Source organism: Oncorhynchus nerka, linkage group LG3 (genome assembly GCF_034236695.1).
Source record: "Oncorhynchus nerka isolate Pitt River linkage group LG3, Oner_Uvic_2.0, whole genome shotgun sequence".
Classification (NCBI taxonomy): domain Eukaryota; kingdom Metazoa; phylum Chordata; class Actinopteri; order Salmoniformes; family Salmonidae; genus Oncorhynchus; species Oncorhynchus nerka.
This window is the reverse complement of record NC_088398.1, coordinates 74,572,860-74,600,858: the sequence shown is the minus strand read 5'-3', so window position 1 is coordinate 74,600,858 and position 27,999 is coordinate 74,572,860. Positions and strand designations below refer to the sequence as shown.

Genomic DNA, 27,999 nt, shown 5'->3' with positions numbered 1-27,999 from the left:
TATAGATTACCAAACAGACACATTTTGTTTTAGTTGCTGACTGTATTTTTCCGTTCTGTTGGTCTGTATTGTTCAATCTGTATTGTTAAACTTGAACCAACAGGGGGAGGTGCAACATGATACATTTGTATTTCTGCGCCTAAAGAACGTTTGACTACAATACAAAGTACTGAGATACAGTTTGTATTAAAACTCAGAGAAAAGTGTTGTCAGGAAACAAAAGCTTTATTTTTCATAAATATACAGCACAACAGAGACTCTGTCTCTCATGCACAACAGAGTATATACAGTACAACAGACACTCTGTCTCTTATGCACAACAGAGTATATACAGTACAACAGAGACTCTGTCTCTTATGCACAACAGAGTATATACAGTACAACATACACTCTGTCTCTTATGCACAACAGAGTATATACAGTACAACATACACTCTGTCTCTTATGCACAACAGAGTATATACAGTACAACAGACACTCTGTCTCTTATGCACAACAGAGTATATACAGTACAACAGACACTCTGTCTCTTATGCACAACAGAGTATATACAGTACAACAGACACTCTGTCTCTTATGCACAACAGAGTATATACAGTACAACAGACACTCTGTCTCTTATGCACAACAGAGTATATACAGTACAACAGACACTCTGTCTCTTATGCACAACAGAGTATATACAGTACAACAGACACTCTGTCTCTTATGCACAACAGAGTATATACAGTACAACAGACACTCTGTCTCTTATGCACAACAGAGTATATACAGTACAACAGAGACTCTGTCTCTTATGCACAACAGAGTATATACAGTACAACATACACTCTGTCTCTTATGCACAACAGAGTATATACAGTACAACAGAGACTCTGTCTCTTATGCACAACAGAGTATGAATAGGAACAATATGCAACAACAGGAAAATGACAAAACAGAAATGAAGTTGAAAGTTCATTGCAGAAACAGACCGTTATAGCCACAAGTTAAAAACAGACATCCAAAACAAACAAAACGTTTGACTGATCCTTACACTTCTATCTACAATAAGGTTCAGACTGTGAAAGTGAACATCTACATTTGGTCAAGAATGGAAATGTAGTCGACCGAACACGTGAAATGTAAAAACAACTGTTGATTGTAATTCTTTATATCAAAAGAGCAAGAGTGATATAGAGAAGGATTAGACAGAGATTGATGACATCACTATCCAATCCTTCTTTATTTCATTCTGGAACCAGGAAGCACAGAGCTAACCCCTAGACCATTTAACCCTCCATAAACTTCCTGAAAACAAAAACCGCCGTTCAAGAGGCGAGACAAAGGTTATACTCATGCCCCTCTCCCATTGGAAATCAACCCCTATCCCTAGGAACTTCTTACACATGGTGTACAGCCCATCTAGACTACCATGGGGCTAGGTGGAGCCATACCTTACTGCTTACACCTATCTGATCCATTGGAATCTACAAAGGGCCATCAAGAAGCATACATGGGATAAACGCAAAAGAGATTGATTTGAGATTAAGTAACACACCCCTTAGTAACCATATCATTGCTTATAGACTATTGACACCCCCTTTAGTAACCGTATCCCTGGTGATAGCCGTCCTGGTAACCGTCGTAGCCGTGGTGATGGTACCCGTAGCCTCCGTACTCGTCTTCCGGGCAGCGCATGCCCAGTGACTGCTGGATGGCCATCTCCTGCCTGCGGAGCTGCATAGAGTCCACCAGGTCGTAGATAATGGCCATGGACCACATGGGGCTCGGGTACCACGACTTGACGTTGCCGTCCTTTCCCACCAGCAGCATGGAGAAGTACTCTGGGCTGATCTGGAAGTAGTTGCGGATGTCTTTGACCAGGGTGGCCGAGAGGCCCTCACGATCCACCGTGGCACTGCCTGGAAGGAGGAGAGAGAGATGGATAGAAGTCAGTCAATATCCTTTGGTACGATTGATGTCTTTGACTGAAGAGGCAGAGAGGCAGACTCGCTCCACGGCCAAGCTGCCCGTCTCAAGAGAAAGAAGGAATTAGGCCAAGCGGCCCCAGCCCCACCTCTCTGCCCCAGCCCCACCTCTCTGCCCCACCTCTCTGCTTCAGCCCCAGCTCTCTGCCCCAGCCCCACCTCTGTCCCAGCTCCCTGCCCCAGCTCTCTACCCCGGCCCCACCTCTCTGCCCCAGCTCTCTACCCCACCTCTCTGCCCCACCTCTCTGCCCCAGCCCCAGCTCTCTGCCCCAGCCCCACCTCTCTGCCCCAGCCCCAGCTCTCTGCCCCAGCCCCAGCTCTCTGCCCCAGCCCCAGCTCTCTGCCCCAGCCCCAGCCCCAGCCCTCTGCTCCTGCCCAGCCCAAGCTCTCTGCCCCAGCTCTCTGCCCCAGCCCCAGCTCTCTGCCCCAGCCCCAGCTCTCTGCCCCAGACCCAGCTCTCTGCCCCAGACCCACCTCTCTGCCCCAGCTCTCTGCCCCAGCCCCGATCTCTTCCCCTGCAAAGCTACCACTTCATTCAAGGAAAGCTCCCCAAAGAGCTCATATGAATGCTATTTGGATGGGCAGAGAAATTAAAGGGAGAGTTTACATATTTCCTCCCTAACACCCCCACCACAGCAAATGTCTGTGTGCTTATGCAGCTGTGAGGGGTGTATGGGTGGAGGGCCGTATGTGTTTGTGTTGATGGTGTGGTGTAGGCAGCAGCACCAACATGTTTTTGAGGTTGAGCCCCATACCACAGAGGAAAGATCAAAAAAGTGTATCTGGTAGCATGGAGAGAATAAATAAACAAGGCTGGGCTATAGGGACCTGGACCGGTGGAGACAGCAGGAGTTAGGGCTGAGGCTGGGCTATAGGTACAAGGACTGGGGGAGACAGCAGGAGTTAGGGCTGAGGCTGGGCTATAGGGACAAGGACTGGGGGAGACAGCAGGAGTTAAGGGGGCTGGGACCTGGCTGGAGACAGCAGGAGTTATGAGGCTGGGCTACAAGGACTGGGGAGACAGCAGGAGTTAAGGCTGAGGCTATAGGGACAAGGACTGGGGAGACAGCAGGAGTTAGGGCTGAGGCTGGGCTATAGGGACAAGGACTGGGGGAGACAGCAGGAGTTAGGGCTGAGGCTGGGCTATAGGGACAAGGACTGGGGGAGACAGCAGGAGTTAGGGCTGAGGCTGGGCTATAGGGACAAGGACTGGGGAGACAGCAGAGTTACAAGGACGTGGACTGGGGGAGACAGCAGGAGTTAGGGCTGGGACAAGGCTGGGCTATAGGGACAAGGACTGGGGGAGACAGCAGGAGTCCTTGTCCCTATAGCCCAGCCTCAGCCCAACTCCCAAGCAGGATGGGGAGACAGCAGGAGTTAAGGCTGGGCTATAGGGTGGACGGGAGACAGCAGGAGTTAGAGCCTGGGCTACCGGGGAGACAGCAGGAGTTAGGGCTGAGCCTGGGCTATAGGGACAAGGACTGGGGAGACAGCAGGAGTTAGGGCTGGACTGGGCTAGGAGTTAGGGCTGAGGCTGGGCTATAGGGACAAGGACTGGGGGAGACAGCAGGAGTTAGGGCTGAGGCTGGGCTATAGGGACAAGGACTGGGGGAGACAGCAGGAGTTAAGGCTGGGCTATAGGGACGTGGACTGGGGGAGACAGCAGGAGTTAAGGCTGGGCTATAGGGACAAGGAATGGGGGAGAAGGAAGGAGTTAGGGCTGGGCTATAGGGACAAGGACTGGGGGAGACAGCAGGCATCCTTGTCCCTATAGCCCAGCCTCAGCCCAACTCCCAAGCAGGATGGGGAGACAGCAGGAGTTAAGGCTGGGCTATAGGGACGTGGACCGGGGGAGACAGCAGAAGTTAGGGCTGAGCCTGGGCTATAGGGACAAGGACTGGGGGAGACAGCAGGAGTTACGGCTGAGGCTGGGCTATAGGGACAAGGACTGGGGGAGACAGCAGGAGTTAGGGCTGAGGCTGGGCTATAGGGACAAGGACTGGGGGAGACAGCAGGAGTTAGGGCTGAGGCTGGGCTATAGGGACAAGGACTGGGGGAGACAGCAGGAGTTAAGGCTGAGGCTGGGCTATAGGGACAAGGACTGGGGGAGGCAGCAGGAGTTAGGGCTGAGGCTGGGCTATAGGGACAAGGACTGGGGGAGGCAGCAGGAGTTAGGGCTGAGGCTGGGCTATAGGGACAAGGACTGGGGAGACAGCAGGAGTTAGGGCTGGGGCTGGGCTATAGGGACTTGGACTGGGGGAGACAGCAGGAATTTGAGCTAAAGTTGAGCTACCTGCCTGCTGTGACAATTAAACAACATCAGACATTCAACAGCATGGGTGTATTAACTGAAGAACAAAACATAACACAGCCCATTTACCCTCCATGTGTTTCCTGTTTTGTTTCATCTTCACAGCCATTTCCTGTATGAAGTATGATACACATAGGCGCTGTGGAGACAACAGGGTTCTCACCGTTGATTGGATAGAGCTCTAGTACTCCTCCCTGATCCACTGCCTCCATGCCGACCAGCTTCAGGATGGAGATGTGTCTCAGGCCTGGGTCACCATGGAAACCACCACCATACAGACAAACCCACAACAGAGAGGCCGTAGAAGCACATTAAGAACAACAAAAACACCCAACAACAACAACTTACAACGTAAAGTCAAACGTCTCCTACTGAGCATCTAAGTCAGGGTTCTTCAACCTGTAAATAATAAGGAAGGGAGGCGTTGATTGGTTAGGGAAATCTTTGTAGATTGAAGGTGTTCCTTAGTAAGAGAGAAACCTGTAGTGCCACTGAGTGTGCAGGGTTTTGATCCAACCCCCTGCAATAACACACACCTGATTCAGCTAAGTAACGGCCCAGAGAGAAGACCTTGATCTCCAGGATCAGAGTTGGAGCACCCCCCAAAAACGGATATAATTCAACCACTTGTTTCATATTCATCTCTAAACGTATTTATTCAATATGTGGATGCGGCTGTTCCTGATTAGAACCATCTGTGAGTTAGTCGTGATAATAGCGAGGGAATGTGAAGGACTTGTGTCCTGCTGAGCCAGACAGATGGTTGTTCTGAAGACAGAAAAACCACAGTAACCACATGAAAACACTGCTCTCTAAGGTGAGAGCCAAGAGCTGAATACCGCGGTACGAACCCAAAGCAGAGTCAGCAGCTAGGAGAAGCCTTGTTTATCAGAGAAGCCAGGTTTGAACACACACACACCTAGCCAAGAGAAACAGAGGAGGGGATCACAGTCTTTGATCTGAGACTACAGAACTGGTAGATGAGTAGGGAGTTACACTTCCATGAACCTTTTCTGAGGGGTATATGCTGTGTGTGTGTGTGTGTGGTTGTGTGTGTGTGTGTGTGTCTCTGTGTGTGTGTCTGTGTGTGTGTGTGTGTGTGTGTGTGTGTGTGTGTGTGTGTGTGTGTGTGTGTCTGTGTGTGTGGTTGTGTGTGTGTGTGTGGTTGTGTATGTGTGTGTGTGAGTGAGTGAGAAGCAGTTATCATGGTCCTCCTCAGTTTCAGCAGCAGCAACACATGTATCATGACTACCTCAGCGTGTTTACCTATCAAGCTAAAATGTAACAGATGAATTGAGAGCCCGAGTGTTGTTGACCGTGTTCCTCCAGATGAGGTCAGGTCTGAATGGAGGCTGTTGTAAATCTAATATGATTTACACCTGCTGGGTACCACAGGGTGCTGTGTGTGTGTGTGTGTGTGTGTGTGTGTGTGTGTGTGTGTGTGTGTGTGTGTGTGTGTGTGTGTGTGTGTGTGTGTGTGTGTGTGTGTGTGTGTGTGTGTGTGCTGATTTACATCTGTTGTGTGTGTACCAGAGGTTGGCACAACAAGTCCCAGACTGGTAAAACTCCTGACCCTATACGGACATGATTAATTTGTTGTTAAAAGGTTTAATATTGGTAATGGTGGAACCAGAGCAGGTCACTTGGTTTAAAAAATAAAACTCCTGGAAAAACTCCTGCCCCTGGGATGGATGAAAATCCTGTTACAGCTACAGTCACCTTGTTCTTGTTCATATGAATGAGATTTTAAGGAAGGACTAGGGGGGTTTCCTATACACAAACACAGAGAAAGCAAAATGATTGCACAGTAAAATGTCTGAGCTTGCTTTATTCAGGTTTGCATCGTGTAGTCCCGCCCTATGGAGCCTTAATTAAAAATGAACTCAGTCTATCAGCTATTGTGTTTATTGATCAATTCCAGTGTCAATATATTTCAGTCAATATATTTTTATAAACAAAATCAAGAGTGGTGTGAGAAGCGTGTCCTCGCTACAAGTTTTCCAGAGGCCATGGTGAGACCACGGGATGATCCACACAGAGCCCAGATGATACTGCTGGCAGCACGCTGCTAGTGGATGGCTCTGATTTGACAACTGCCCAGTTTGTGTGTGTGTGTGTGCCTGTGTGCGTGTGAGCAGTTTATGGCCTGCTTCAGAGACAACGTGTCTTCCTGTTGATCTGAAAGTACAAGATAAATATGGTAAATATGGTAATAACTCAATGATTCCTTCTAATACTCACCCAGGTTGCAGGCTTGGCTGGTCAGGGCGTGAAGCTGCTGCTGATAGGCCCATTCCTCATCGTTGGGGGCGGAGATTACAAACAGGCGACGCCTCCAACGGAACCTGAGAACCCAAAGACGGAACGACGATGAGATGCAGTAGGATTAAACTATACGGTGATGTCATCAATATCACGTATTTAAAGATCCTACAAGGCACTTCCTCAAGACTTGAATCAAGTCACTTCCTGTATAAACACTGTGAGTCACTGTCATTAGAACCAACAACCAACCCACTGGGTACTGACATCATTTCAACGTCTAGTTTAGATTTACATCTGGTTGAGTTGTCAACTAACGTGAATTCAACGTGAAATCAACAAAACATGTCACCATGTCATTGGATTTCGGTAACAAGTTATGTGAGAAAAAAGACATTTCTTTACGTTGATGACTCTACAATCAGTTTTCCACGTTGATTCAACGTCATCACATATAACTTTTTTTTATTTTGAAATTATGTGGAACACAGTTGACTCACAGTTGCCCAGTGGGAAGTCATTTCCTGTCTGAACACTGGGTCACAGTCATTAGACTGGAATTTAGTCTCCATGGAAACAAACCACAGTCAATCTGGTAAAAACATTTCAGTTAAATACAATATGCAGCACCAGTCAAAAGTTTGGACTCACCTACTCATTCAAGGGATTTTCTTCATTTTTACTATTCTCTACATTGTAGAATAATAGTGATGACATCAAAACTATGAAATAACACATATGGAATCAAATAGTAATCAAAAAAGTGTTAATTAAACAAATCAAAATATATTTGAGATTTGAAATTCTTCAAAGTAGCCACCCTTTGCCTTGATAACAGCTTTGCATACCCTTGGCATTCTCTCAACCAGCTTCATGAGGTAGCCACCTGGAAGACATTTCAATGAACAGGTGTGCCTTGTTAAAGTTAATTTGTGGAATTTCTTTCCTTCTTAACAGTGTGTGAGCCAATCAGTTGTGTTGTGACAATGTAGGGTGTTATAGGTGTGTCCAAACGTTTGACTGGTACTGTACATATATAAAAGTGTGTGGACCCCTTTCAAATTAGTGGATTTGGCTACTCCAGCCACACCTGTTTGTGACAGGTGTATACAATCGATTTCACATCTATGCAATCTACATAGACAAATATTGGCAGTAGAATGACCTTACTAAAGAGCTCAGTGACTTTCAACCTGGCACGGTCATAGGGTTCCAATTTTACAACAAGTCAGTTTGTCAAATTCTTGCCCTGCTAGGGCTGCCCCAGTCAACTGTATGTTCTGTTATTTTAAAGTGGAAATGTCTAGGAGCTACAGAGTCAGCCGCAAAGTGGTAGGCCACACAAGTTGACAGAACGGCACCAACGAGTGCTGAAGTCCGTAGCGCTGTCCTAAGGTTAAAACACTCAATACCGAGATCCAAACTGCCTCTGGAAGCAACGTCAGCACAAGAACTGTTCGTCGGGAGCTTCATGAAATAGGTTTCCATGGCCGAGCAGCCCACAAGCCTTAGATCACACCATGCGCAATGCCAAGTGTCGGCTGGAGTTGTGTAAAGCTCGCCGCCACTGGACTCTGCAATGGAAACACCTTATCCAGAGTGATGAATCACGCTTCACCATCTGGCAGTCTGACGGACCATTCTGGGTTTAGTGGATGCCAGGAGAATGCTACCTGCCTGAAAGTGCCAACTGTAAAGTTTGGTTTATGAGGAATAATGGCTTGGGGCTGTTTTTCATGGTTTGGTCTAGGCTTCTTAGTTCCAGTGAAGGGAAATCTTAACGCAACAGCATACAAGAACATTCTAGATGATTCTGTGCTTCCAACTTTGTGGCAACAGTTTGGGGAAGGCCCTTTTCAGGTTCAGCATTACAATGCCCCCGTGCAATATTTGAGGTCCATACAGAAATGTTTTTTTTTTTAGAGATCGGTGCGGAAGAACTTGACTGGCCTGCATAGAGGCCTGACCTCAACCCCATCGAACATCTTTGGGAAAAATTGGAAAGCCTAATCGCCCAAAATCTGTGCCCGACCTCACTAATGCTCTTGTGGCTGAATGGAAGCAAGTCCCTGCAGCAATGTTCCAACATCTAGTGGAAATCCTTCCCAGAAGAGTGGAGGCTGTTATAGCAGCAAAGGGGGGACCAACTTCATACTAATGCCTATGATTTTGGAATGACAAGCAGGTGTCCAAAATACTGTTGGTCATGTAGTGTATAAACGGGACCATAGTCAATTGATCCAAGACCAAGGTGTTAGTGTATCCTACAATACTGGAAATGAAATATTCATTTAGCAGACACATTTATCCAAAGAGACTTACAGTTATATATACATGCAACAAAAAAAAATACATATGGGTGGTTCGTGTTAATATTAATGTTGACATGGCCACCTGTCAATTCTGACCAATCCTCAGCCAGAACCTGGCAGAATGAGACAATATTCACACCGGCTATGGAGCAAAATGTATGTTTCATATGGAGCAAAATGTCAGATTCCAGCCATTCCCAGCCATAACCATAGGCGTGACACACACACACACACACACACACACACACGCACACGCACACGCACACGCACACACACATACTACCTGGAGAGGAAGTTCTCAAGTGATCTTGGTTTGTCCTCCTTCTTGCAGGCCACTCCATCTCTCTTCTGCTGTTCCATCTCTCTGATGCGAGAGATGAAGGTGTCAATGTAATCGAACACAGCCTTCATGGCAATGGGAACCTCATAGGATTGCTGTTGGAGGGACACACATCATTAAGTCAGTGGACCAAAAAGGTAACCAACCAATGAAGGATTTGAGTGTACATATTATTCTAGTGGTCAGGAGAGAAATGTAAGAAATGCTATAATGATTTCAGTATTCCTAGAAAAACCTTGAAAACCCTGTATCCTGTATTCCAAGAGACTGAGCAATGTGTTCCAGTTTGCTGTGACTTCACAGGCATTCTCTGCATGTTTCTGAGAAGCACAACCACAGCAGCGGGCCATGGGTTTCAACAGAGCGGGCCATGGGGTTCAACACAGCGGGCCATGGGTTTCAACAGAGCGGGCCATGGGGTTCAACACAGTGGGCCATGGGGTTCAACAGAGCGGGCCATGGGGTTCAACAGAGCGGGCCATGGGTTTCAACAGAGCGGGCCATGGGGTTCAACACAGCGGGCCATGGGGTTCAACACAGCGGGCCATGGGGTTCAACACAGTGGGGCAACACAGCGGGCCATGGGGTTCAACACAGCGGGCCATGGGGTTCAACACAGTGGGCCATGGGGTTCAACACAGTGGGCCATGGGGTTCAACACAGTGGGCCATGGGGTTCAACACAGTGGGCCATGGGGTTCAACACAGCGGGCCATGGGGTTCAACACAGTGGGCAATGGGGTTCAACACAGCGGGCCATGGGGTTCAAAACAGCGGGCCACAGGGTTCAACACAACAGTTCAGAACGTGATAAATTCCACCATGCAGTTTATTTTTTAGGAACAGCAGGGATCCCAGCATAAAATATGATATTTTATAGGGCACACGCCCCCATCTCTCTCATACCCACACCCTGTAATAGACTGTCCTGTCTGTAATAGACTGCCCTGTCTGTAATAGACTGCCCTGTCTGCAATAGACTGTCCTGTCTGTAATAGACTGCCCTGTCTGCAATAGACTGTCCTGTATGCAATAGACTGTCCTGTCTGTAATAGACTGTCCTGTCTGTAATAGACTGTCCTGTCTGTAATAGACTGTCCTGTCTGTAATAGACTGCCCTGTCTGTAATAGACTGTCCTGTCTGTAATAGACTGTCCTGTCTGTAATAGACTGCCCTGTCTGTAATAGACTGCCCTGTCTGTAATAGACTGCCCTGTCTGTAATAGACTGTCCTGTCTGTAATAGACTGTCCTGTCTGTAATAGACTGTCCTGTCTGTAATAGACTGTCCTGTCTGTAATAGACTGCCCTGTCTGTAATAGACTGTCCTGTCTGTAATAGACTGTCATGTCTGTAATAGACTGCCCTGTCTGTAATAGACTGCCCTGTCTGTAATAGACTGTCCTGTCTGTAATAGACTGCCCTGTCTGTAATAGACTGCCCTGTCTGTAATAGACTGTCCTGTCTGTAATAGACTGCCCTGTCTGTAATAGACTGTCCTGTCTGTAATAGACTGCCCTGTCTGTAATAGACTGTCCTGTCTGTAATAGACTGTCCTGTCTGTAATAGACTGTCCTGTCTGTAATAGACTGCCCTGTCTGTAATAGACTGCCCTGTCTGTAATAGACTGTCCTGTCTGTAATAGACTGTCCTGTCTGTAATAGACTGCCCTGTCTGTAATAGACTGTCCTGTCTGTAATAGACTGTCCTGTCTGTAATAGACTGCCCTGTCTGTAATAGACTGCCCTGTCTGTAATAGACTGTCCTGTCTGTAATAGACTGTCCTGTCTGTAATAGACTGTCCTGTCTGTAATAGACTGTCCTGTCTGTCCTGTCTGTAATAGACTGTCCTGTCTGTAATAGACTGTCCTGTCTGTAATAGACTGTCCTGTCTGTAATAGACTGTCCTGTCTGTAATAGACTGTCCTGTCTGTAATAGACTGTCCTGTCTGTACTGACAGCAGTAGAGGGTTGGTTAAACACTGGAGTCTATGTTTAATATGTCTAAAAACAGCCGATTTACACACTGCTGTTATGAGAAGGTCACGTTGTGTGAATTGAACCCGTGTTTGATCACTGCAGGATGTTTACAGTATGGTGAAGGCTGGTCAACCAACATGAGTATTGGTCTAATGGGCTCAACAGAGAGGTTAGGTGTGTGTGCTCCATTTAGTTCACTTGGCAAGATGGTTGGGTTGAGTACAGGCTTTAGGTCTAAATGGAATGGTCCCAAAAGTATCGACAATCAGGTGGACCAGATGAGCTAAATTAAGCATATCTATTAGGAAAGAGAGAGATACAGAGAGAGAGAGAGAGACAGAGAAAGAGAGAGATACAGAGAGAGAGAGATGCAGAGAAAGAGAAAGAGAGATATAGAAAGAGAGAGATACAGAGAAAGAGAGAGATACAGAGAGAGAGAGAGATGCAGAGAAACAGAGAAAGAGAGGGAAACAGAGAAAGAGAGAGATACAGAGAGAGATGCAGAGAAACAGAGAGAGAGAGAAAGAAATAGAGATATACAGAGAAAGAGCGATACAGAGAAAGAGAAACAGAGAGAGAGAACGATACAGAGAGAGAGAGCGAGGGAGATACAGAGAGAGAGAGGGATACGGAGAATGAGAAAGAGGTACAGATGATATACAGAGAGAGAGATACAGAGAAAGAGAGTGATACGGAGATACAGAGAGAGAGAGGGAGAGATACAGAGAGGGAGAGATACACAGAGAGATAAAGAGAAATACACAGAGAGTGAGAGAGAGACTGATGAGAGAGACTGATAGAGAATGAGAGAGAGATACAGAGAGAGAGATACAGACAGAAAGAGAGAGATATAGAGATACAGAGAGAAGAGCGATACAGACAGGAAGAGAGAGATACAGAGAGAGAGAGTGATATAGAGATACAGACAGAAAGAGAGAGATACAGAGAGAGAGAGATACAGAGAGAGAGAGATAGAGATACAGAGAGAGAGAGAGATACAGACAGAAAGAGAGATACAGAGAGAGAGAGTGATAGACAGAAAGAGAGATACAGAGAGAGAGAGATACAGACAGAAAGAGAGATACAGAGAGAGAGATACAGAGATATAGAGATACAGAGAGATACAGAGAGAGAGATACAGACAGGAAGAGAGAGATACAGAGAGAGAGAGTGATATAGAGATACAGACAGAAAGAGAGAGATACAGAGAGAGAGATAGAGATACAGAGAGAGAGAGATACAGACAGAAAGAGAGAGATACAGAGAGAGAGAGTGATATAGAGATACAGAGAGAGAGAGATAGATACAGACAGAAAGAGAGAGATACACACAGAGAGAGAGAGATATAGAGATACAGAGAGAGAGATATATATAGAGAGAGATACAAACAGAAAGAGAGAGAGAGCAAGAGATACCAAGAGAGAATGAAAGAGATACTGATAGACAGAGAGTTAACCCCATAGAACTCCTATGAAATGATTGTTCTAATTCATAATTGTATTGGTAACCCCACCTTGAATCTCATGTCAGTGTCAGTGACGACCATGTAGAAGTGGTTGAAGGTCATACTGAACTCCTTCCTCAGCTCTGTAATCACATCCTGGTTCACCAGATCCTCCTGACGAAGACCCTTCATAGGCTTATCATTCTCTGAGAGGGGAGGAATGAGAGAGAGACAGAACAGAGACAGAGGCAGAGACAGAGACAGAGTGAGAGAGAAAGAGATAGAGAGAGAGAGAGAGAGAGAGAGAGAGAGAGAGAGAGAGAAGAGAGAGAGAGAGAAGAAAATGAAGAAAGAGTCAGCATTTAACACGGATTGGACAACCCCCTTCCAATCAGGGGACCGGATTGGTTGACAATTGACCGACCAGAAGGCGTGTGCAGTCAGTCCACAGCATGTTCAGGATAGATTATTAGTACTCCACCTATGCCTGTCTCTTCAGCTCTGCAAACATCAGAGTGGTATGGAGGAGACGAGTGGAAGAGACTAAGAGTTGTTTTTTGATGAGCGTCTCTGAGGTAAAATAATCTCAAGGGCAGAGATTTACCACCCAAAAGGAGGGCAATCGTGTGTTTACTCTAGGTTTACTGCTTCCTCTACGGAGAAGAGACACACACGCACACACACCTCAGTCACTCACTCACTCATTCACACTGACACCCTCTCTATTACAAAACACTGGCACTTCCCTCTCTCAAAAAGAGGAAGATGGCTGAAGCGGGAGAAGCCCACCTAGATTGTTTATCTTATTTTTATTTCTCACTCTGTTTTAACATGGATATTCCTTCTCAAAAAATGTATTCACAATTTTTTTCCTCCTCATTCTTGAAAACCATGTACCAGGTCTTCCTCTGTTTTCCTTTGTTTTCGACTTGAATCCAGAACACCCAGAAGACCACAGCTGTCTTTAATATCAGGTGATGATATAAGACCACAGCTGTCTTTATTATGAGGTGATGATAGAAGACCACAGCTGTCTTTAATATGAGGTGATGATAGAAGACCACAGCTGTCTTCAATATGAGGTGATGGTAGAAGACCACAGCTGTCTTTATTATGAGGTGATGATAGAAGACCACAGCTGTCTTCAATATGAGGTGATGATAGAAGACCACAGCTGTCTTCAATATGAGGTGATGATAGAAGACCACAGCTGTCTTTAATATGAGGTGATGATAGAAGACCACAGCTGTCTTTGTTATCAGGTGATGATAGAAGACCACAGCTGTCTTTAATATCAGGTGATGACAGAAGACCACAGCTGTCTTTGTTATCAGGTGATGATAGAAGACCACAGCTGTCTTTAATATCAGAAGACCACAGCTGTCTTTAATATCAGGTAATGATAGAAGACCACAGCTGTCTTTGTTATCAGGTGATGATAGAAGACCACAGCTGTCTTCAGTAGAGACTATATGTTAAGTTACTGTATGTTTTGACTGTAAACCGATCATTCTCCATACCTAGGATGATTTTGACACGATATGTTAATTAGGGACCCAAAACGTCTGAAATGCATTATGTTAGTACCGTATCAACAAAGGTTTCACACCGATATATAACCAATATGAAGATGAAGATTTTTTCAACCCAAAATCAAACCCTTTCTACAGAAAACATTTTCATCTTCACTTGGATTACATACAGTATATCTGTAGGTATATGGTTTCTAAGGAAAAGCAGTGTTGAGTCCTATCTGGTTTGGGTAAGTTGTAATAGTCACAGTGGGAACAACATCCCTTATACACTTTCTAATGAACTCATTCACCGTGTTCGTGTATACATCAATGCTATTCTCCGAGACTACCCAGAACATATCTCAGTTCACGTGATCAAAACAATATTTAAGCATGGATTCTGATTGGTCAGACCAGCGCTGAATAAACCTTAGCATGAGTACTTCCTGTTTGAGTTTCTGCCTGCATGAAGGGAGGAACAAAATGGAATCGTGATCTGATTTGCCGAAGGGCGGGGGAGGGCCTTGTCGGCTTCCCGCCAGAGAGAATATCAGTGGTTGAGTGTTTTCCCAGCGCGAGTACTACAGTCAATATATTGATAGAACTTCATTAGCGTTTTCCTCAAATTTGTTTTAATAAAATCCCCAGTGCCAATAAATGTGGCCTCAGGATATGTGGTGTCCAATTTACATAAAGTCCGGTGTAGATCCTTGGGGGCCGTTGTGGTATCGGCTTGAGGGGGAATATACACGGCTGTGACTGTAACCCGAAGATAATTATCTTCGGAGGTAATACGGTCAGCATGTGTTTTTTGGACACATATTTTAACCCCTTATTGTTGGGAATGAGATGCATGCATAAACAGATGTCTCTATAGCTTAAACTGACAGATTTTGATGGGGATTTTTTTCTTATGTCTCTTAGATTGACCAATGGGTGCTTCAATAGACTCTGAAGGATTACCTCAGAAAGCTTAGTTATAAGATACGTTCTCACTGCTTAAGCCTGTCTTTCCTCTCAGTACCCTATCACTTTCACTTGCTCTGTCCTATCACCAGGCTTACTTAAAGATCAATCCAGATCTGCTTATTTCCACTTTAATGTTCAGCCCAATGAGACATGGGTTCCAACCTGAATGTGTGTTTTTCTCATTTCCTGTCAATGATCCCACAGTTAGTTTCCTGTAACTGCCTATTATAGTCTATGGTGACATACAGAGGCCAATCAACTGATCACACATCTGGTATGGGAGAGTAAACGCCATTACGTCTCATCTCTGGGAGCCAGAGGTATTTGCCGCTGTCACATTGTCATCATAACCAGTATGTTCAGTGTCATCGTTTGAGCCTCTGTGCTGCAGACACTGTAAAAACACCTGGAATCCTTCAGTTTAAGACAGAAGGGGTGAAATAAGGATACAACAGTCATAAGGTCCTTATTCAGTTTCCATCTGGAACTCGGCATGTAAGTTAGGGAACTTGAAGGACTAGAGGAAATGTGTACAAGTGGAGAGGATATTTAAGACATGAATTACAGTAGGGCTGAATATTTTACAAATGCATTTACTTGAAGAACAGTGCAGATGAAGAGTTTGGTAACAGAATGATAGTTTGTGCTGTTTGTGTTGCAATTCAGTTATCAAACATTGCATCTGCACTGTTCTTCAAGTAAAAAATGTTTTGTCAAATATTCAGTGGACATTTTAAAAGTAGTCCCTGTGCGGTTTGTTTAACTTTGCAATCATTGGTTTATGTTTGGCACATATTTTAAAGTAAAACAATCTGAGTCTCAGCATCAGTCTGTTACAGTGGAAATGCTCAGTATCACCTGGAAGACACTAAACCAGAATGATCTAACCAGTACAACCAGAAAGTTGATCTTCTTCTCCTGACACAGACCCTGTGTTCTCCTCCTGACCCAGACCCTGTCTTCTCCTCCTGACACAGACCCTGTGTTCTCCTCCTGACCCAGACCCTGTCTTCTCCTCCTGAACCAGACCCTGTCTTCTCCTCCTGACCCGGACCCGGTCTTCTCCTCCTGACCCAGACCCTGTGTTCTCCTCCTGAACCGGACCCTGTCTTCTCCTCCTGAACTGGACCCTGTCTTTGTGAAACCCTTCCATATCTTACATCCTCTCTGTATACTGTTTACCATTCAGTGTTTATAGTGCCCCATTCACCTCCATTCACCGAACCATTTGACACCACATTAAGATGGTGGTGTCGACCCTGTCTGTAGTGGTATGATGGTTTAAGGTGCTTACCCAGCTGGTAGTGGTCTATCTTCATGGTGGAGTTGGTGAGTGTGCCAAAGATAGTGATGATGGAGACTTTCCTGATGGCCATCTCACACACCGTCTCCAGGTACTCATCCCTCTGTTGCAGGTACATAGTGCTCTCCTCACTGGGGGCTGTTATGATCTGGAGACACACACAGAAGAAGAAAGACTGGGTTAGACCGGGTTACACACACCGCTGTTGATATTATGTTTACATTAGACAGTGGGGAGGGAGAGGATGAGGACTGTATTTCCCACCCTGCCCTTGGCTGCACACCTATGATCAAATTCTTGAAAGGCTATACTCCAATCTATAACAACACAACTATACAGTCTGCTAGTACTCTAAAGCTGTTAAGTCAGTGAGAGGCAGTTTACTACAGCACTTATGTCAGTGCTATGACGTTTCTGGCAGTGTGCTATTGCTGCTATTGTATTGTGGCTTTGATATGTTCTTGGGATGTGGAACAAATTATATTTAAATCAAATGTATTTTTGTTATTAGTTACAATATCCCATATATTGCTTCATTAGTTCTCTAAAGTCTTCTATTTGTTTCAGTGGTGCGTTTGTAGTCCTGACGGTTTCTCTGGGGATCCTGGCGCCACACCCAGAAACAAGGGGAAACACTTTTCTTACCACGAGTCATCGCTTGTTCTCAAAGCAGTCCAGGAAGGAAGCCACTTACCACGAGTCATCTCCTGTTCTCAAAGTAGTCCAGGAAGGAAACCACTTACCACGAGTCATCGCTTGTTCTCAAAGCAGTCCAGGAAGGAAGCCACTCACCACAAGTCGTCTCCTGTTCTCAAAGTAGTCCAGGAAGGAAGCCAGGGATCCCCTAGAAGGCGGAGGCTTCTTGGTGGGTTTGTAGTACTCCTCTTTCTCAGGATTCTTCGACACCTTCTTTCCGTTCTTCTTTCCGTTGTTTTTGCCCTCCTTCCCTGCCTTCGCTCCTCTCCTCTCGGCCTTGTCCCTCTTGGCGGCCTTGTCTGGTTTGCCCTTCTTCTTTTTCTTCTTCTTCTCAGTATTGTCGTGTTTTCCCTTGGCCCTCTTGGCTGGGCTGACCTTTGTGTTGACCTCTGTCTGTGTCTCTGGGTCGCCGACGGTGGGCCGGCCAGATTCATACTTCTCCTCATACTCATTATTATTTAACACCTGGATGAGAGGAGAGGAGAGGAGAGGAATATTTAATTGATCACCAAAATCAAGGCTGATGCAACATTCTCAACAGCAATGTAATAAGTGAAATGTAATAAGTCCACTGCATACCATCTCATTCTTCCTCTTGGTAGCTTTGCCCTTGGCGGGTTTGTGCTGGGTGGGCACCACTTCTGGCTGCTGACGGCCATTGTGTTCCTTCCCCTCCTTGTCTGTTCGGTTGTCCCCAGACGGGGTGGTCGTGGCTGCGTACCTGTCCCTCTCCCTGTCCCTGCCGTTATAGTAATATGGCTCAGCCGTGGTCCTAGGGACAGGCAGCCAGTCAGGGGTGGTCTGGGCTTTTGTGGGTCTCTGGGTTGTGGTGGTAGTAGCAGTGGTGGTCTGTCGTGTGGTTGTAGTCTGTTTAGTTGTGGTCGTTGTAGTCTGTTTAGTTGTGGTTGTTGTGGGTTTTGGTGTGGTTGTCGTGGTGGCTTTTGTCGTGGTGGCTTTTGTCGTGGTGGCTTTTGTCGTGGTCCTTGTGGGTCGCATAGTTGTGGTAGTTGTCGCTGTGGTAGTTGTCGTTGGCCTCGTTGTCATTGTGGCAACAGTGGTGGTTGTTGTGGGTCTCCTCATTGGCTTCCTCACAGGCTTCCTCTGTGGGGGCGGGTCTACCTGTCCAGCTGTTTCCACTACCGCCCCTGAGTCTCCGCCCCCCTCCTCCACCTGGCCCTCTACTCCCGCCCCTTTACACTTCTGGACGAATCCTTTCTGTCGGATCTTCTCAAACTTCCTCATTGGTGCCTTGTCGATGACCTCGTACATGGCCTCCAGCCTGACTGGATAGGGATACCTCTCCTCCACCTGGAGGGTTTTCCTCAGGAGTACCATTCCAAACTTACCTGGACAGGACAGGGTGACAGATAAGAGAATACATTTACTTAATAAAATAGTCTGGATTTCATGGCTTTGGCCACAATCAACATGCAGAAAGGAGACAATCTCACCAAGCACGGTGTAAGCATCCCAAACTTACCTGGAAAGACTCAGATTTATGTTTTTTCCCTCACAATTTAATTTTCATGTTCACTGCTTTTCAGCATATCATATGCAGCAAAACATGCAAATAGCCAACACCACACACCCCTGTAACCCCCACATCAAACAGCTGACAGGTTTGAATGGACTAGGACAGGTGTGACCAGTATGGTGATGGTTCATTGCTGGGTTGTTGGCGTTGTGTCACTAAGTTGGTTTGTTTTGTTAAAAACTATTGGGGTATTGATGCTGGGTGCTGGGTTATTGATGCTGGGTTATTGACATCACAGGAGGCTGCTGAGGGGAGGACGGCTCATAATAATGGCTGGAACGGAGTAAATGGAATCAAGCACATGGAAACTAAAGGTTGACCGATTATGATTTTTCAACGCCGATACCGATACTGATTATTGGATGACCAAAAAAAGCCGATACCGATTAATCAGACGATTTTTATTTTTATTTATTTGTAATAGTGACAATTACAACAATACTGAATGAACACTTATTTTAACTTAAAATAATACATCAATAATATCAATTTAGCCTCAAATAAATAATGAAACATGTTCAATTTGGTTTAAATAATGCAAAAACAAAGTGTTGGAGAAGAAATTAAAAGTGCAATATGTGCCATGTAAAAAAGCTAACATGTTAAGTTCCTTGCTCAGAACATGAGAACATATGAAAGCTGGTGGTTCCTTTTAACATGAGTCTTCAATATTCCCAGGTAAGAAGTTTTAGGTTGTAGTTATTATAGGAATTATAGGACTATTTCTCTCTATACCATTTCTCTCTATACGATTTATATTTCATATACCTTTGACTATTGGATGTTCTTATAGGCACTTTAGCATTGCCAGTGTAACAGTATAGCTTCCGTCCCTCTCCTCGCTCCTACCTCGAAGCATCGTTACCCATCGCTCCACAAAATCTGCGGTCCTTGCAGAGCAAGGGGAATAACTACTCAAAGTCTCAGAGCGAGTGACGTTTGAAACGGTATTAGCGTGCACCCCGTTAACTAGCTAGCCATTTCACATCGGTTACTCCAGCCTAATCTGGGGAGTTGATAGGCTCGAAGTCATAAACAGAGCACAAAAGTGCTGTTTAACACGAAAGTGCTGATTGAATGAATGCTTACGAGCCTGCTGCTGCCTACCATCACTCAGTCAGACTGCTCTATCAAATATCAAATCATAGACTTAATTATCGAACAACAAATCCAAGACGTCTTTGTCTTTGTCTTGTCTCGTCTTATGTGTATATATATTTTTCTTCGCATTCTTTTTAATATTTTTCCTAAACCTCAACTTCAAAATACTCTCCTGCAACCCGCCTCACCCAATGTGGTGTGGATCTGTTTTTTTCCTAAAGTACTTCTATTTACCTCCGAACTGGAATACTTCAACTGAAGCTAGCTAGCTACCAGCTATCAGTCAGCTAACCTTTAGCTCGGAAATCTCTCGTCAGTTCGTACAACGCATTTCAAACCAGAGCATACCGGACCTAATTTTCTCTACATATCCACGAATTCCTACCACAAACTCTGAACCTTTTCATCTGGATCATCACAGCTAGCTAACCGCAACCCGGGTTGACTACTCTTGGCTAACGTTTCTGTCCCGGAGCTAGCACCAACTAGCCTGTGGCTAGCCCATGCTAGACCCATCTCCCGGCTTACTCCTGGGCTACAATACCCAGACCCCTTCTACTGCCGATACGGGGCACGGAACCCCACCAATCCTCTACGACTGGAATACCGACATAATCTGCCCGAGGATTCCAACATACCCCTCAGGCGCGACGTCCGCTGCTAGGCCTGCTAGCTACCTAGAGCTACTTGGATCCCAACTAATTCCACGACTGGTGTATTGACGTCACCGCACGAAGAGGCAAAAACAGACTTACCCCCATCGCGACGTCCCCCACAGGTTAACTTGCTAGACCCGGTCTGTTAACTGCTAGTTTGCCTTCCCCATTCTGCTAACTGCTAGCTTGCCTGCCCCGTTCTGCTAACTGCTAGCTTGCCTGCCCCGTTCTGCTAACTGCTAGCTTGCCTGCCCCGTTCTGCTAACTGCTAGCTTGCCTGCCCCGTTCTGCTAACTGATAGCTTGCCTGCCCCGTTCTGCTAACTGCTAGCTTGCCTGCCCCGTTCTGCTAACTGCTAGCTTGCCTGCCCCGTTCTGCTAACTGCTAGCTTGCCTGCCCCGGTCTTCTAACTGTTAGCGTGTTAGCATCGGCCTGCTAACTGTCTGAATCGCCGTGTCCCCAGTCAGCCCAACCACTCACTGGACCCATATGTTCACTTGGCTATGCAGGCTTCTCTCTAATATCAATATGCCTCATCCATTACTATCCTGGTAAGTGTTTACTGTCTTATTTCACTGTAGAGCCTCTAGCCCTGCTCAATATGCCTTAACCAACCATGTTGTTCCACCTCCTACATATGTGATGACATCACCTGCTTTAAACGTCTCTAGAGACTATATCTCTCTCATCATTACTCAATGCCTAGGTTTACCTCCAATGTACTCACATCCTACCTTACCTTTGTCTGTACACTATGCCTTGAAACAATACTATCGTGCCCAGAAACCTGCTCCTTTTACTCTCTGTTCCGAACGTGCTAGACAGCCAGTTCGTATAGCATTTAGCCGTACCCTTATCCTACTTCTCCTCTGTTCTTCTGGTGATGTAGAGGTTAATCCAGGTCCTGCAGTGCCTAGCTCCACTCCCACTCCCCGGGAGCTCTCATGTGTTGACTTCTGTAACCGTAAAAGCCTTCATTTCAAGCATGTTAACATTAGAAGCCTACTCCCTAAGTGTGTTTTACTCACTGCTTTAGCACACTCTGCCAACCCGGATGTCTTAGCCGTGTCTGAATCCTGGCTTAGGAAAACCACCGAAAACCCTGAAATCTCCATTGCTAACTGTAACATTTTCCTCCAAGATAGAACTGCCAAAGGGGGCGGTGTTGCAATCTACTACAGAGTTCTGTATTACTATCCAAGTCTGTACACAAACAATTTGAGCTTCTACTTTTAAAAATCCTTTCCAGAAACAAGTCTCTCACTGTTGCCGCTTGCTATAGACCTCCCTCTGCCCCCAGCTGTGCCCTCGATACCATATGTGAATTGATTGCCCCCCATCTATCTTCTGAGCTCGTGCTACTAGGTGACCTAAACTGGGACATGCTTAACACCCCGGCCATTCTACAATCCAAGCTTGATGCCCTCAATCTCACACAAATTATCAATGAACCTACCAGGTACAACTCCAAATCCGTAAGCATGGGCACCCTCATACATGTCATCCTAACTAACTCGCCCTCCAAATACACCTCTGCTGTTTTCAATCAAGATCTCAGCGATCCCTGCCTCATTGCCTGCATCCGTAATGGACCTGCGACCAAATGACCACCCCTCATCACTGTCAAACACACCCTAAAAAACTTCTGCAAGTAGGCCTTTCTAATCGACCTGGCCGGGATATCCTGGAATGACATTGACCTCATCCCGTCAGTAGATGATGCCTGGCTATTCTTTAAAAGTGCCTTCCTCACCATCTTAAATAAGCATGCCCCATTCAAAAAATTTAGAATTAGGAATAGATATAGACCTTGGTTCACTCCAGACCTGTCTGCCCTTGACCAGCACAAAAACATCCTGTGGCGTTCTGCATTAGCATCGAACAGCCCCCGTGATGTGGAACTTTTCAGGGAAGTTAGGAACAAATATACACAGGCAGTTAGCTTTCCTAAGGCTAGCTTTTTCAAACAGAAATTTGGATCCTGTAGTACTAACTCATACAAGTTCTGGGACACTATAAAGTCCATGGAGAATAAGAGCACCTCCTCCCAGCTGCCCACTGCACTGAGGCTAGGAAACACTGTCACCACCGATAAATCACTATAATTGATCATTTCAATAAGCATTTCTCTACGGCTGGCCATGCTTGCCACTTGGCTACCACTACCCCGGTCAACTGCCCGGCACCCTCCACAGCAACCCGCCAAAGCCCCCACCATTTCTCCTTTACCCAAATCCAGATAGCTGATGTTCTGAAAGAGCTGCAAAATCTGGACCCGTACAAATCAGCTGGGCTAGACAATCTTGACCCTCTCTCTCTCTAAAATTATCTGCCGAAATTGTTGCAACCCCTATTACTAGCCTGTTCAACCTCTCTTTCATATCGTCTGAGATTCCCAAAGATTGGAAAGCTGCCGGGGTCATCCCCCTCTAGACCCAAACTGCTACAGACCTATATCTATCCTACCCTGACTTTCCAAGGTCTTTGAAAGCCAAGTTAACAAACAGATTACCAACCATTTCGAATCCCACCGTATCTTCTCCGCTATGCAATCTGGTTTCAGAGCTGGTCATGGGTGCACCTCAGCCACGCTCAAGGTTCTAAACAACATCATAACCGCCATTGATAAGAGACATTACTGTGCAGCCGTATTCATCGACCTGGCCAAGGCTTTGACTCTGTCAATCACCACATTCTTATTGGCAGACTCGGCTGCCTTGGTTTCTCAAATGATTGCCTCGCCTGGTTTACCAGCTACTTCTCAGACAGAGTTCAGTGTGTCAAATCGGAGGGCCTGTTGTCCAGACCTCTGAGGATTAAACCACAGAGTTTAATCCTCGGGCTGACCTCTCTTCTCTGTATACATCAATGATGTTGCTCTTGCTGCTGATGATTCTCTGATACACCTCTACGCAGACGACACCATTCTGTATACCTCTGGCCCCTCTTTGGACACTGTGTTAACTAACCTCCAGATGAGCTTCAAAGCCATACAACTCTCCTTCAGTGGCATCTAACTGCTCTTAAATGCAAGTAAAACTAAATGCATGCACTTCAACCGATCACTGCCCACACCTGCTCGCCCGTCTAGCATCACTACTCTGGACGGCTCTGACTTAGAATATGTGGACAACTACAAATACCTAGGTGTCTGGCTAGACTGTAAACTCTCCTTCCAGACTCACATTAAGCATCTCCAATCAAAATTAAATCGGCTTCCTATATCGCAACAACGCCTCCTTCACTTATGCTGCCAAACATACCCTCGTAAAACGGACCATCCTACCAATCCTTGACTTCGGTGATGTCATCTATAAAATAGCCTCCAACACTCTACTCAACAAACTGGATTCAGTCTATCACATTGCCATCCGTTTTTTCACCAAAGCCCCATACACGACCCACCATTGTGACCTGTACGCTCTCGTTGGTTGGCCCTCGCTTCATACTCGTCGCCAAACCCACTGGCTACAGGTTATCTACAAGTCCCTGCTAGGTAAAGCCCCGCCTTTTCTCAGCTCACTGGTCACCATAGCAGCACCCACCTGTAGCAAGCGCTCCAGCAGGTATATCTCACTGGTCACCCCCAAAGCCAATCCCTCCTTTGATCGACTTTCCTTCCAGTTCTCTGCTGTCAATGACTGGAACGAACTGCAAAAATCTCTGAAGCTGGAGACTCATATCTCCCTCACTAGCTTTTTAAGTGCCAGAGCAACTCACAGATCACTGCACCTGTACATAGCCCATTTGTAAACAGCACATCTATCTACCTACCTCATCCCCATACTGTATTTATTTATTTATCTTGCTCCTTTGCACCCCAGTATCTCTACTTGCACATCTACCATTCCAGTGTTTAATTTCTATATTGTAATTACTTCGCCACCATGGCCTATTTATTGCCTTACCTCCCTTATCTTACCTCATTTGCACTCACTGTATATATACTTTTTGTTTTCTTTTGTTCTACTGTATTATTGACTATGTTTTGTTTATTCCATGTGTAACTCTGTGTTGTTGTATGTGTCGAATCGCTATGCTTTATCTTGGCCAGGTCGCAGTTGCAAATGAAAACTTGTTCTCAGCTAGCCTACCTGATTAAATAAAGGTGAAATAAATTTTTTTTTAAAAATGTATAACATAATAACACATAGAAATACGAGCCTTTGGTCATTAATATGGTGATATCCGGAAACTATAATTTCGAAGAAAAAAACATCTATTCTTTCAGTGAAATATGGAACCGTTCAGTATTTTATCTTACGGGTGGCATCCCTATGTCTAAATATTGCTGTTACATTGCACAACCTTCAATGTTATGTAATAATTATGTACAATTCTGCAAAATTAGTTACAGTCTTAGTTAGGAATAGGAGTTCGCAATGAGCCAGGCGGCTCAAACTGCTAAATATACCCTGACTCTGCTTGCACAGAACGCAAGTGAAGTGACACAATTTCCCTTGTTAATTTTAAAATATATTCACGTTAACAGGCAATATTAACTAAATATGCAGGTTTAAAAATATATACTTGTGTGTTGATTTTAAAGAAAGGCATTGATGTTTATGGTTAGGTACATTGGTGCACCGACAGTGCTTTTTTCGCAAATGCGCTTGTTAAATCGTCACCCGTTTGTCGAAGTAGGCTGTGATTCGATGAGAAATGAACTGGCACCGCATCGATTTAATGCAACGCAGGACACGCTAGATAAACTAGTAATATCATCAACCACGTATAGTTAACTAGTGATTATGTTAAGATTGATTGTTTATTATAAGATAAGTTTAATGCTAGCTAGCAGCTTACCTTGGTGTCTTGCTGCCCTCTCATAACAGGTAGTCAGCCTGCTACGCAGGCTCCTCTTGGAGAGCAATGTAAAGACAGGTGGTTAGAGCGTTGTGCCAGTAACAGGAAGGTTGCAAAAACGAATCCCCGAGCTGACGAGGTAAAAATCTGTCATTCTGCCCCTGAACAAAGCAGTTAACCCACTGTTCTTAGGCCGTCATTGAAAATAAGAATGTGTTCTTAACTGACTTGCCTAGTATAATAAGGGTTAAATAAAAGTGTAAAAAAATATATACAGATTACCGATTGTTATGAAAACTTGAAATCGGCCCTAATTAATCGGCCATTCCGATTAATCGGTCGACCTCTAATGGAAACCAACTGTTTGATGTATTTGATACCATTCAACCTATTCCCGCTCCATCCATTACTATGAGCCCGCCCTCCCCAATTAAGGTGCCACCAACCCCCTGTGATTGAGATATGACCAAGTGGCTCAGATGAGAAGAGATGTTGCTTAGTAGGGGCTTGGCTTTGATATAGTTAATTTTGGGCACCTGTGACAGTAAATGCCATTCCGTTTCATCTGTTCTGTTGTATTGTTATCACATATTAATACTGAACACTTTGGTAGTTTTAAAGAAGCTTGAAAGTATCTGAGTTCCTCAAGATCCTATGCATATCCCAATGCTAGGATATGTAAACAATAATGTTATTGGAATATGTAATGTGCAAAAAGGAAGGACATTTTTCATTTGTCATATACAAACGTATCATGATGAACAGGTGTGACAGATCTGCCAACACTAAAGGAGTAGGGGATAGTTATCAGATAGCCTTTACCTTTCTCCAGTTTGAGGAAGGTCATAAGGCGGGGGATGAGCGCTGTGTCCAAAGGTTCCTCCATCACCTTCCCCTCTCTGGTGATCCGCCTCACCTTCCCACCCATCTCCCCCTCCTGGTGGAATATCACGATCTGCTGCACATGCCGCTCCGCCAGCTCACAGTACACGTCTGGCTTCAGCAGTGTCATCATTAGCCGGTAGTAACCGTCTGAGTCGTGGGGGGCAGAAATCACCAAAATTCGGTTTTTCCCTGCAAAGCTCGCCAGGAGGTTAGGTGAGCCTGCACTGCTTGGTATGCGGGTCTGTCTGGTCCTCACCCCGAGAGCGCCTTCATCCTGAAGCATGACAGGCTGGAGAGGAACACGCTGCCCGGCTGCCCTTCTCCCTACTGCCCCTGCCAGCGCTCCACCTCTTCTGCCTTGTCCAGCCCCAGTCCTGGCCCGAGGAACAGAGGCCTGGTCTGCCTGCATGTCCTCCCCGCGCCTAGCGCTGAGACCGGTGGGCACCGAGGCTGAGCTGGGTCCAGGGCGGGAGGTCCCTCTCCCTCCGACAATGCGCTTTCTTTCGGCTGCGCCCGGCTGCAGACGCCCGTTGTTGAGTATGCGCATCTGTTTGAGATGGGTCTGCTTGTCTGCGTGTCCTGCCCACGCTAGCAGACAGAGCAGGAACAGACCCAGAACAAACGCTCCCCGCATTATGGGAAGCTGTCAATTACAATGAACAATCTGACAGAGTGATAAATATCCAATAGTACACATGGGACCTGTATGCCTATTTAGAACATTTATTTTCAGCAAATAAAAAATACAGTACAGCGCAGTGAAAAATAGAGTGCAAGAGAGAGGCAAACACTTCAGTGTTGTGTTTCAAAGCATGCCTTTAGTTTTCGCAGTGGAACAGCAGATAACCCAACACACTACTTCACCAGCCTGCTATCAACATGACAGCTGCACAAAAACGCAGACAGGAAAACTCAACAAATTAGCCACTCATTGACGGAGTCAGCAATTCCTAAAAATCATTCCGGGTATTAGAAACCGTTATTCCAAACCTCCAAGTTCAGCTCGCCAAATCACCACACTATTTAGGAAAAGACGCTGACTTTGCGCTACCGGAATTTCTTTGCATATCAGTTATACACTCCAAGTGTACACAGCATTTTAACATCCACAAGTTAACAAGTTAACTGATAGAGCACTCTCGAAAATGAATGCGTTTTACTTCATTCTCTGACCGTTATTTGAAAAGACTGTCCAACTGTCCAAATAAGCCATCTAAAACGCTGGGAGTTTTAGGCATAGAAGGCTTTTTCCGGATTCAAGATGAAAACCTGTAGAGAGTGGCTCTTCTGTATGGGAAACGCATCTCTATCTCCAGTCTCCTGATTTCCCAACCTAAAACTCTGGCGCTATCCGAGTAATGTCCACACAAACCATCTGCCCTGCCTTCGACTCTTCTCGCTGGCGCGGCAGCGCTACACAGCACCAGCCCCTGCACAGCGGGTTGCCAGTTGCAAACTAAATCTCTTTATCTGGAAATGTTGTAGTCTTTCAGTCTTTTAGGAAACCCTTCTGAATAAAACTACTCTTGTAAAACACCAAATGATTCACAAAATACAATCCAATTTATGATTTTTTAAAACTTTTACTGCTCATTTTAATTCAATTTGAAGTTAGGATTTTATTCGCAACTGGCAACCCAGCCGGAGAGAACACTCTGGGAAGAGAAATGACCATAGCTAATCTCAATGTCAAGTTCCTCCCATAAACTGTAATGAGGAACGGCTTCTATTGCCCACATCCATTCCCTTTGAAATGTTCCAAAATAGCCGGGGCTTTCCCCATGCAAGACTTGTTCAATGGCAACAATAATAAATACACGGCGCATTAAAGATCAATGGACTTTTGGCTCATTTAAGAACTGAAAGCTGTGGTAAATTTAGACTGAGACTTTGGCAGTGCATCTATTCTCCTCTAAAC

General features: G+C 45.5%; 1 protein-coding gene across 1 annotated transcript; it reads right to left on the bottom strand.

Annotated features, from left to right (window-relative positions):
• Positions 1–206: 206 nt before the first annotated feature.
• LOC115118879 (coiled-coil domain-containing protein 80-like) lies at positions 207–27,492 on the bottom strand. The gene is made up of 9 exons (XM_029647607.2): positions 26,019–27,492; positions 17,679–18,445; positions 17,196–17,564; positions 16,395–16,551; positions 12,687–12,823; positions 9,139–9,290; positions 6,523–6,626; positions 4,445–4,528; positions 207–1,904 (listed from the first exon to the last, which is right to left on the bottom strand). Exons 1-9 carry the CDS (start codon positions 26,713–26,715, stop codon positions 1,585–1,587), a joined length of 2,787 nt encoding a protein of 928 aa, XP_029503467.1. The 5' UTR covers positions 26,716–27,492; the 3' UTR covers positions 207–1,584.
• Positions 27,493–27,999: the final 507 nt, after the last annotated feature.

Excerpts from the sequence above, each read along its gene's own strand:
- LOC115118879 (XM_029647607.2), bottom strand. The coding sequence starts at position 26,715 with ATGCGGGGAGCGTTTGTTCTGGGTCTGTTCCTGCTCTGTCTGCTAGCG. Across the intron at positions 17,565-17,678 it reads CCAAGAGGAAGAATGAGATG|GTGTTAAATAATAATGAGTA; the intron begins GTATGCAGTGGA and ends CCTCTCATCCAG. Across the intron at positions 16,552-17,195 it reads AGAACAGGAGACGACTTGTG|ATCATAACAGCCCCCAGTGA; the intron begins GTGAGTGGCTTC and ends GTGTGTCTCCAG.